Source organism: Megalobrama amblycephala, linkage group LG2, assembly GCF_018812025.1.
Source record: "Megalobrama amblycephala isolate DHTTF-2021 linkage group LG2, ASM1881202v1, whole genome shotgun sequence".
Lineage (NCBI taxonomy): Eukaryota > Metazoa > Chordata > Actinopteri > Cypriniformes > Xenocyprididae > Megalobrama > Megalobrama amblycephala.
Genome location: NC_063045.1, coordinates 33,391,619 through 33,402,877, shown reverse-complemented (window position 1 = coordinate 33,402,877; position 11,259 = coordinate 33,391,619). Strand labels below are relative to the sequence as shown.

At 36.9% G+C, this 11,259-nt stretch overlaps 2 protein-coding genes across 3 annotated transcripts in view; both read left to right on the top strand.

The window, feature by feature from the left end:
* LOC125255945 (histone-lysine N-methyltransferase 2D-like) overlaps nt 1-11,259 on the top strand; it is a 526,365-nt gene that overhangs the window by 115,808 nt on the left and 399,298 nt on the right. The window lies entirely within an intron of this gene.
* On the top strand, nt 266-10,762 carry dcp2 (decapping mRNA 2). The gene is made up of 11 exons (XM_048171621.1): nt 266-604; nt 2,284-2,435; nt 4,601-4,728; nt 4,817-4,915; nt 5,017-5,169; nt 5,273-5,385; nt 5,475-5,570; nt 7,446-7,578; nt 8,939-9,019; nt 9,110-9,161; nt 9,643-10,762. The coding sequence occupies exons 1-11, from the start codon at nt 552-554 to the stop codon at nt 9,780-9,782; spliced, it is 1,200 nt and encodes a 399-aa protein (XP_048027578.1). The 5' UTR covers nt 266-551; the 3' UTR covers nt 9,783-10,762.

The window sequence follows — 11,259 nt, the reverse complement described above, 5'->3', positions numbered from 1 at the left end:
CTTTTCACTATTTAACATTTAAAATTAAATGAGTATTAACGTTACACTGAAAATACGTGTAGTATATATCTATTCGTGGTGGCACTGACTGCACGAAAGGTCGAATACATCGAAGTTATCCTTTATTACAATTTTGATAAGGTGTTTATAACCACATAGCATGATCGTTGTAATACAATCTTCTTCAAACAGATCACCAATCAGACAAACTGCTAAATCGCTCTGTAAACTTCACTGTGATTGGCTTCTTGATTATGCTCATCATGTAGAGATTGATTGTGATTGGTCAAGAGTTTCCGGAGCAGAGTTCACGCGCTTCTGGTCCCGCCTGATTTCGAGTGTTGTTCATATTTTTAGCTAGTTAGCATGTTAGCATCAGTGTCGTCGTTACAAATTCACAACACTTCTTGCTTTTTTATCGTTAGTGTTTGAATAGTACAAAACCATGCTATTTAGCCACATATTATAAATGCGCAGCACGCAAGTGTACTAGCTTTGCGCTGTTTTTTAACGCACTAGTTTTGCTTGTTCGGGATGTTTTTACCCTTAACATGGAGACAAAAAGAGGGGAGATTCCCAACGGCTTACTGGATGACCTTTGCAGGTAAACCGAGAGCATATATTCACACCTGCCTGTGTGTTTAAAAGCACCTATACGTTTAATATGCACTTATATCAGTTTGAGTGGTCGACTAATTCGTAAATCTAGCTAATGGACTTAGCTGATTAGTTGTATTATAAAGGCTGTGTTGCAATTACAATACTGTTATAAGCAGCGTTTGGGGTGTCGTAGACATCTCCCGAGCCCGCTGCAGTTTTGTCCATCTTTGGCGCGCCGCGTTCTGAGTCTGCAGCATATTTGTGTTTCACATGCGCGTTACCAGTCAGCTGCTGCAGCTTTGGACGCGTGCCAAATCGGTGGTATTTTGACTCCTAAGGTGAGGAGCAGCATCAAATTCTAAAGTCAATCGTCTGATGAAGAGGATGCTAATAGCTTTTGTTGCTGATATTTTCTAACATTTTGAACTAAATGGTCAATTCACTAACTACGTAGAACTACTTCCGTGTTCTACTTGGTACAACCGCGTTTCCGGTGTTGTGCTGAATCTCGACTCCCTGCCAAATTATTATCCCCTCATTGAAGTCGCTACCTGATTGCCTAATCCTAACCCCTCCACCACACCTAATCCTAAACCTACCAATACTAGGGGGGTAATAATTTGTCGGGATTAGGAATTCGGCACAACACCTGTTACAACATTATAAACATACCTAATATTTGATTAATAATAATTATTATGATTATTATTGTTATTAATTGTGTAGTCATATTGAATGATGGGAAATCAGGTTTTCCATCTGTTTCCATTGTCCTTAGCTGATCATATGCTGATATTGTGCTGAATCCTGTCCCCTGCCAAATTATTACCCCTTAAGGTAGATCATGAGAGTGCAGATTATTATTACTATTTAAAGTCGGCATGACATAGAAGTTGCCATAGTCTTTTCTTCCCTATATTGTGACATAACGTTATATCTGAGTGAAACATCTTCTGGAAAAAGAACAAATGTAGAGCGGGGTTTGATTTTGTCCATGAGGAATTGATTCAAGTACAGGTCTCTGCAGGACATTAATGATTGATGGGCGAGGCCATAAACAGAGAGGTGTTTTTGAGAGCGTTACCTGATTTGCCCACGTCAAAGTGTGGGTAGGGTTTAGGAGTGGGGACGGGGTGAAGGGGATAATTTTCATTGCATGATATATAAACATCCACCAGTTTGAAAACACCCACAAATTCAAAAACGCCCACTTTTGTTCTGCAGAAACCTCATACTCAATTGATTGGATGGTTGTGGTTTGCCATTGGTGGATCTCATGTGAGTGACTGGTTGTCCTGCCCTCGTGCCAGTAAACGCATCATCAGAGAAGAGAAAAGATTTTGCTGCAAGAGGGAGGGAAAGTTATTAAGATTCAAGATGAGCATATGAAAGAAAATGTGCACAGATAAATCATTTATAATAAATGCTGCAAAATTCCATAAACAAGTCCATTTTGATTTCATAGTGACTTTTAATCTTTTTCTTAGATCTGTTAGATGTTTGAGTTCTTCAGAAAAGTAGCATGCCTCATTATTTAAAATTGGAAGTATGTCACAAAGCTTAGTGCAATTAGTCCATTGTAATAAACATATATCATCATTAAATGTGCTGTTGTTGACTCATGATGTGGGTTTCATGTTTTCAGTATTTTCTGTGCGTATGATGTTGTTTTCTGTCTTGTAGTCGCTTCATTCTTCACATCCCCAGCGAGGAGAGGGACAATGCCATCAGAGTTTGTTTCCAGATTGAGCTTGCCCATTGGTTTTACCTGGACTTCTGCCTGCAGAATTCACCAGGATTACCTCAGTGTGGGATAAGAGACTTTGCCAAGGCTGATATCCTAAAGAGATTTTTTTTAAATTAATATTCCTAATGAAAGCATACTTGGGCCTGAGAGAGTACTGAGTTTGACTGAGTTTTGGTTTTGAGTGGTCAGTAGCCTAGGAAAGGGGGTAGGCCAGGTTTTTGGCACTGCAGAAAGACTCAATGAACAATCCCCATCATTAACCAGACTAGGCCTGTTCACAACATAGACAATAATTAAATATTAGTTTAACAGTTGTTCTAATACCATGAGAACAGGGAAGTCCACACCACTGCAATAAACGATAATGACAGAGAGGAGAGATATCAGTGAAATAATTTTCAGAATGATTTTTTTTCAGCTGATGAACAAAAAAAAAAAAAAATTGACAGCCAATCATAATCCACTTCCAGGACCCAATGAATCGCCTCATTTATAGTGGCAGATGAGAAAACTGCGGCTTAGAATAAACAGATTGTTTTCATGCATTTGGTTTGGACGCAGATATATTAAAGGGATAGTTCACCCAAAAATGAAAATTTGATGTTTATCTGCTTACCCCCAGGGCATCCAAGATGTAGGTGACTTTTTTTCTTCAGTCGAACGCAAATTATGATTTTTAACTGCAACCGCTGCCGTCTGTCAGTCAAATAATAAGAGTGATTGGGAACTTGAACAATAAGAGTCGAAAAAACTTCCATAGACAAATCCTAATTAAACCCTGCGGCTCGTGACGACACATTGATGTCCTAAGACACGAAACGATCGGTTTGTGCAAGAAACCGAACAGTATTTATATCATTTTTTACCTCTAATACACCACTATGTCCAACTCCGTTCAGCTTCCGGTTAGTGAGGTCTGATCGCGCTCTGACAACGGAAGTGATGTCTCGCGCTCATTGAAGTATATGGGCGAGACATCACTTCCGTCAGCAGAGCGGGTTTTTTGACCTCACTAACAGGATGCTGAACGAAGTTGGACATAGTGGTGTATTAGAGGTAAAAAATGATATAAATACTGTTCGTTTTCTCACACAAACCGATCGTTTCGTGTCTTAGGACATCAATGTGTCGTCACGAGCCGCAGGGTTTAATTTGGATTTGTCTAAGCAAGTTTTATTTACTGTTACAGTAGAAGTTCCCATCCACTGCTATTATTTGACTGACAGCGGTTGCAGTTAAAAATCATAATTTGCGTTCGACTGAAGAAACAAATTCACCTACATCTTGGATGTACTGGGGGTAAGCAGATAAACATCAAATTTTCATTTTTGGGTGAACTATCCCTTTAATTGTTATAGGTCTTTATAGTTATATTTCTTAATGTGTGAATGGGACGTAAATGCACAATTTTCTGAAGACTTTTTGAACTGATGAAACTATTCAGCAGGTGCCGTCTTGATCAAAGGCAAAATATTATTATCAGGCATCAGAAAAACTTGAAATGGTCTGAGTATAATTATAAATGGTGGTGATTTGTTGTTTAAACAAACTTGTGTGATTAAATAATTGCTTGCACCAAAAAGCACAAGCTGCCTCATGTATGAACACAGAGTGGCTGTATTACACATTTCTTTGAGCAGAATATCACACTGGAGATCCACAAATCCCAACACACAAATACATGTGTAGCTCATGTAAAAGCAACAGAAGTTGACCCAGAGTGCTGCACAATTCAGAAAAACAAAGCAAACAGTTGAGAGAGCACATGATCTTGTTGGTCTAAGTCCTTGACCAAGTCAAGTCAACAGGAGTTTTTAATATAATCTAAGATCCTCAGATCTGTGCTGTTTATAAGTGAGTATATATGTGAGAAATATCTCCTCTGCTCTCTGGATTCAAATCCTGCTGTGCCTCAGTGGACTTATCAGAAAACTTTTAGTTTTATTAAGAAAGTCTTTAAAGTATCTAAAATTGAGTTTAGGGCAAGACAAAATGCACAACCACCTCGAAGAAATAAAAAGTGTCATAAAAAAAATTCCCTTTCATCTCCCATGCCAAAAAAGTGTCTGAATAAGACAACAATTAGAGAGAGATAATTAGTGAAAAAAGACAAACACAAATAGTGATGAAAGCCAAAATATTAAATGTCATTGATTAATTACTTACTGAGTAGTCCACATTTTGGGAATGTCATACAGGTTTGGGATGACATGGTTTGTTTCTCTCTGTGTGTCTCCTTAACATAATGTTCACTTTTTAATCACTGTCCATTCCTGCTGCCCCATGGAGAGGATGTTCAGAAGGTTTTAGAGCAGTGGAAAGAGTATAAGATGGGTGTGCCTACATTTGGTGCCATTATTCTAGATGAAACACTTGACAATGTAAGTACACAGCTGCTAGAAGCATCATAATCTATGCTATGTGACTTTGAAAGACGGTTGCTTATTGAAGCTTTATTTGTACCTGAAGGTGTTGATGGTCCAGGGTTATCTGGCCAAGTCTGGCTGGGGTTTTCCTAAAGGGAAAGTCAATGAAGATGAGGCTTTCCATGACTGCGCTGTGAGAGAAGTATGCCGTTTTCTTGGCTGTGAAAATATAAATGTTGATTTGATATATTTAGAAGTCAGTGTAATGAAAACTATGCTAATGTTGTTCTGTTTTCTATGCAGGTTTTAGAGGAGACAGGCTTTGATATCCGAGATCGTATCTGCAAAAAGACATATATTGAGCAGAGAATTTCAGATCAGTTGGCTCGATTGTACATTATACCGGGAGTTCCTAAAGACACCAAGTTTAACCCCAAGACCAGAAAAGAAATAAGGGTGTATATACATTTGGATGCTTTTCTTTTGCCTGTATACAAGCACATTTGTTTGATTGTACAAAGCATCCATTGAATTTCTCTGCTCTTTTGATTCCTGATAGAACATTGAATGGTTCCCGGTGGATAAACTGCCTTGCCACAGGAACGATATGACCCCTAAATCCAAGCTCGGACTGGCTCCTAACAAGTTTTTTATGGCTATTCCGTTTATGAGGTACATCTCCTATTACATCATTAATGAACATCTAAAGTGTTTTTGTTTGACTGAAGTGTATAACTGAGGTGTGATGTGCTCGTCTACAGGCAGCTTAGAGAGTGGATTGCCAAACACAAAGGAGAGTCAACAAGCAGTGATGAGGATTTTGCGTCCAATGGCAGCACACCATGCAAACCATTCCGGTGCGATTATTCTTGCTATAATTAATGTCTGCAAATATTTAATATTTTGCATGAAGAGCTAATAGTGCAGTACCCACTATAGTAGGGATGGACCAGGATGGTGGACTGATCGACTAGTTGTCCAAAAATGACTAATCAGTTTAATATGTTAGTGGTTGTGCATTTAAAGAGGGACACAATCATCAAATAAGAGACAGCAGCCTATTTATTGTAATTTTACGTATTTATTTGTTGAATAGATAACCTACTGAAGGCTTATTATGTGGGGTTCCTTAAGACTGAATAGCCTACTGACTTGATATGAAAATAACTATGCAATATGTATTATGATCTGTGTTGGGTGTAATGCATTACTAAGTAATTAATTACTGTAATTTAATTACCTTTTCCTTGAAAAGTAAAGTAAGGGATTAATCTTAATTTTTCTGTAATAAAATAAATTAAATGGTTATTAGTTAATACTTAAATAGTTATTTCTGATGTAATTGCATCAAATACTGTATATAGACTATAGAACAATTCTATATATAGTGAATAGTGGATTTGGCATCAAAATTTAATATCTAATGTTAAAATTTATTTTTTAATGTAACCTTCTCCCATTACATATTTTGGTCAGTTCAAGAATAATTTATGCAATTTTATATTTATTTGAAAGAATTAATGGTGCTGTAAGTAGTATTTGAACTATGCTGTTGAACATTGTTGATATTTGAAATCAACCCAAACAAACCCACCCCTCTCTTCATTGCTCCGCCTCCAAAACTCACACTCCAATCCTAACCGCCCTGCTCCGAGGCCCGATCGCTGCTGGCATGCGAGGCGAATACACTACCAATGACGCTAAACACCTCATTCTCTAGCGGGTGTCAGTGTGCAGTAGTTTACCTGCACAACTCTCACTATCTGGCCGCTGTTACACACGTGATGCGAATGGATGTCTATTTATCACAGCTGACGCGCAACAAAATGCTTCACGAAAATAAAGTGCATATGATGAACGACCGACAAGGAAGCACAAAAAATGAACAGTACACAAGAGTAAATACAAAGTGTTCGTTGTTAGTCGCAAACAGCACAGCAGCTCCAGACAATCAAACCCAGTGTTACTCGCATGACAGGTAGAATCAAATCATCCACCACGTCTGTTTTTAGGCCTTCCCGCTTCGCTTTCCTAATATAAACGCGGGTCCTAAAGCGTTTTGCCCAGCCATAAACCTTCATTCCAGTGATATTCTTTTGAGCTCTTTTGTATTTTGTCACATCTCTCGTTCTGCAGGTTTTTTTTTTTTTTTATTATTTTCAAATCTCCCTCTTGCTTGTTCTCTGTCCTCGACCGTCATACGCCCCCTAATGCTGATTGGTTAGACGTTTGTTTTTGGTCTCGGCCTGACTAACTTCCAAACAGTGTATTTGAAATATTACCGAGTCCTGCTTTAAGAGTAGTTTCATGTCTATCCTTGTATTGTATGAGTAATTAGTAATCCAGTTACACTGTTGAAGATGTAATTAGTATTGAGCTGGACGATGACATCACTGATTTTCTCCAGAGCTACTTTATAGATGAATTGAACTCATTTCATAATTGATGTTCTTAACACAGTTATTGAACAGAACTGAATAAACACTAAAATGATTTCAACTGAATATCATCTTTTTAGAGATGCTTTACAGCAGAATTGAACTGTTTCCATCATTGATCATTATTTTCCTGTTTATCACTGTAAAGCTGCTTTAAAACAATCTGTATTATATGAAGTGCTATAGAAATAAAGGTGACTTGACTTGATGTTACTACGTGCTGTTAAATTGAGCAGTCAGATGACTGTTGAAATGATGACATGGACTAATTTTTGTTTTTGCTCCTCTGCTCAGCTCAAAGCCAAGAAGATCTCAGATGTTGGTGGAAGCATCTCCAGTGTCAGGTGACAGCTGGTCAAAGCAGAAACAACAGAAAACCTTTGGACAAACCTCCCAGAGTGAGTTAGCAGACATGCTTAAACCCAAGGTAGGTGTTCACTTCATAAAAAAATTCATGTACATAAATAAAAAATGCTATTATAGGTAGGTGTGAACAGTATAACCAATCTTATATAGTACAGAGAAAAGAAAGCTTATACAGAAAGTATGTTAGTATTTGAGGACCAGATTCAGATCTGATTCATTGCACTTTTAATAGCACAATAACACATCACTCTCTTAATTTTTATTTTATTTTTTTCACACTGATGTCTAGTTAACTTCAAGCATTTCTGCCCTCTAAAAGCTGGACAAATATATTTACGGTGCTGGTTCCGGAAGGGTTTTTTTTTTTTTTTTTTCATTTTTCCCATAGAGATTTAAAAAAAGTTTTCGTTATTTCGAGTTACAAGCCATGAACCAAGCCAGCCAGCTATGAGGAGAATTATTACAAATTTTGATTTGAAGCAAAAGATTTTGAAAATCGGACAAAAATACAAAGGTACAAGACAGTGCTGCTTTAGTGAAGGAAAGAACTACAATCCCATGAAGCATTGCGTAAAGCTTAATCAAATTAAAAATTATGGAGGAATATAAAACTACTGATGGGAGTGGGCGGAGCCACTAAAGGACCCCTAACAAACCATACATCAATGGAAAGCTTATTTATTCAGCTTGTATAAATCTCAATTTTAAATCTCAACTTACAATTGCATAAAACAAAAGGCTGCAAATGCACAAGAGAATTTGACTGTGCTTGTCATGAAGGTGTAACACTCTTGTGGATGCACTCTTCCTGTAAAAGCACACTAAAGCACAGCAGACAAAGAATTCTTTTACGGTAGTGTTTTCATCATAATTTTATGCACCCTATATGACAGACTTGCATTGCACATGTTGTACTGAACTGTATTTTCCTTTTCAAAGGGATTCCAATCATATTTCAAGCAATTCAAAACCATCATGGCAAATAGTGCACATCTGAGCTCTCAGCTAAAGGAAATAATCCGTTGTTTATCGGCTTAATTATATAGGCCTCATTTTCATATTAGGTTGATATTGACTTCCAGAACCTGACTTTTGCACTCTATTGATTGACACTTTATATTGTTGTGGCAATATGTATTGTACCTATGCAGTGTACAGTAATATTCATTGTTTGAAAGACATTTTTTAAACAAAAAATGACATTTAAAAAAAAAAAATTTAAACAAAAAATGTACAGCTCAGATAAGTTGCTCTGTTTCACAGTTTGTTCTCTTCTGAGATGGTTGACCTAATACTATCTGTTGTGTGTCAGACTCAGTGAGCTGATGTGAACAGATGTCTCGGATGCTGACAGCAGCACAGACAGACTCATCAGTCTGTTTATTGCTGATTCAGAGATTGATTCGGGTATTTCATTGCAGAATCATGTGAAAGGCAATGGCAAGAAACACCAAGAGTCTCCAACCCTGAAAAAACGAGCTAATGGTGTCAGTCAGCAGCAGGCAAGTTTCTCCATGTTGCTATGGTTGCACTTACTATTTCTGTACATAACAGTAACAGTTATAGTTGTGTAACAATATACTGTCTTACAGAAAGATGACAAGAAACTTCAGCCAAGACGACTACAGGATAACTTTGACACAGGTATTTTAATAAGCTTTTAAAAACAGTGATGCAATAGGGATTAGATTTAGGGTGTTGTTATATTGCTAAATCAAATGAATTGTATTTCATCAAAAGCAAAATCCTCACAAATATCCCATATGTAATCAGAGCTTATGAATGTTTGAAGATTTTGTGATGCATGAGAGTAAAGGTGTGGTCACATTTACCATCGGCGGGTGAAATCCAGACATTTCAGTAGAAAGATTTCCCCAATGCAGATTTCATAACGAGTTCAAGTTGGTCACATGGATTCACCATGCTGTCCAACAGAAAGCTGCTTGATTTGAAAGTGACTTCTGTGTGTGCTGGCTCTCAAACATCACTACACTTGGTCTCTTTGACTGTGAAATTTTGCTAATGTGATGCACCTTTAGTTCATTCATCAAATAGTACATTTACTGCATGAATTAAAAAAAGTTGCATTCATCTGACTGTCAAACGTCTACAATTGTTTTCCCAGATGCAGCTGCTGATGTCTGTGGCTATAATGGACAGGAAGAATTGTGCTATGAAGAATATGAATACATCCTTTCCTCGCGATCCTTTCTCAGCTTCAAATTCGACAGAGAGGCCATCATGAAATCCTGCTTTGAGTCCTGAAGTTCTGTCTCTGGTTTTTAAAAGAATTTACTTTGGATCTACAAATGAATCTTCTACCCTGTAAACCTGTTATTGGAGAGGCATTGTGTGTTGGACCAAGATTAAAGATAAATCGAAATATTCCTTTTTACACACACAAATGGTCAGTTCCTATTTATCTGAATCTGGAATGCTGTTAGCTTGATTTCTTTGTAGACTTAATATTTTATCCAAAAACTTGTGCCCAATCATGGGGCATTAAACTTGTTGTCACTAAAGAAGTTGTTCTTGGTAAACTTGCTCTAAGTGATCTGTTAAGAAAATGGTTTGTCTAAAACATGCTTATCAATACTTTGGTTCAGAGCCCCTGAAGTCCAAATTGTACTCTTGTTTCATTGTGAACAAATGTTACAATAATAATCGGTCCAGCTGTGTGTTGAATTTTTATGGCTGAAGTCATCTCAGTATTTGTTGTTTGCTGTTTTTGCTGTGTTAATCTTGCAAGTATAAGAAGCTGCTCAGAAAGCCTGCTTTTAGAATGTCACATGACTGGTACTATACAGATAGGGTTGACATTTCTACCTGTGCAAAAGCAGTAAAAAACCATTCAAGCACTATATACTTTATCAAGTCCAGTCAGTAAATGTCTGCTTGGCTTGACCATTGATACGTATTGGATTTTGCTTTTTGATAAATCACATTTCGTCCATGTTTCCCTGAAATGATATCTTCTGTTGTTTTGTTTTCTGTGCCATGGAGCCTTTTGTTTTCTGTTCATTTATATTTTTATTATGCTTTAACTTCTTCCCAGGTTTTCCCCACCCTCCATGTTTACAATACAATATTAATATTTTCTCTATGAAATGGCACTGACATTTGTGGTAAGTCGCTTTACAATTATGCAACATGACTTGTTAACCACAATATCCATGGTCTGTATTGTTTTTTTTTGTTGTTTTTTTTCCTTCTAATATTTTGGTAAATAAAGACACTTTCTTAAAGAGTGATGGTCTGTTTTGCCTTTCCACATTCAGAAAAATATTCCTTTTCAACAAGTGAAGCAAGGATTATTTTTGTCAGTAATACTTCTTTCTAACATAATCAGATTTTTTAAAAGTAGGCTCATCTGTGATGATCATTGTTTATGGTGCATGAAATATTAAAGTTATAAAATATATACACCTTGCAACATTGGTATTTTTTTTCTTTTGTCAGTACAGTAAAGTGTTAGTCCCTTCCCCCAATAAATGTCAATTTTCTCACCCTCATGTCACTCAAAACCCGTAAGACTTTTGTTCATCTTCGAAACACAAATCTTTTTGATGAAATCTGAGAGCTTTCTGTTCCTCCATTGACAGTCTATGCAATTACCACTTTGTTGCTTCAAAATGTTCATAAAGAGATTACAACTAATCCATATGAATCAAGCGGATTAGTCCAAATTTTCTGAAGTGACATGATTGCTTTATATGATGAACAGATTAAAATTAGGCTGTTA

Excerpts from the sequence above, each read along its gene's own strand:
- dcp2 (XM_048171621.1), top strand. The coding sequence starts at position 552 with ATGGAGACAAAAAGAGGGGAGATTCCCAACGGCTTACTGGATGACCTT. Across the intron at positions 9,020-9,109 it reads ATGGTGTCAGTCAGCAGCAG|AAAGATGACAAGAAACTTCA; the intron begins GCAAGTTTCTCC and ends ACTGTCTTACAG. Across the intron at positions 9,162-9,642 it reads ACAGGATAACTTTGACACAG|ATGCAGCTGCTGATGTCTGT; the intron begins GTATTTTAATAA and ends TTGTTTTCCCAG.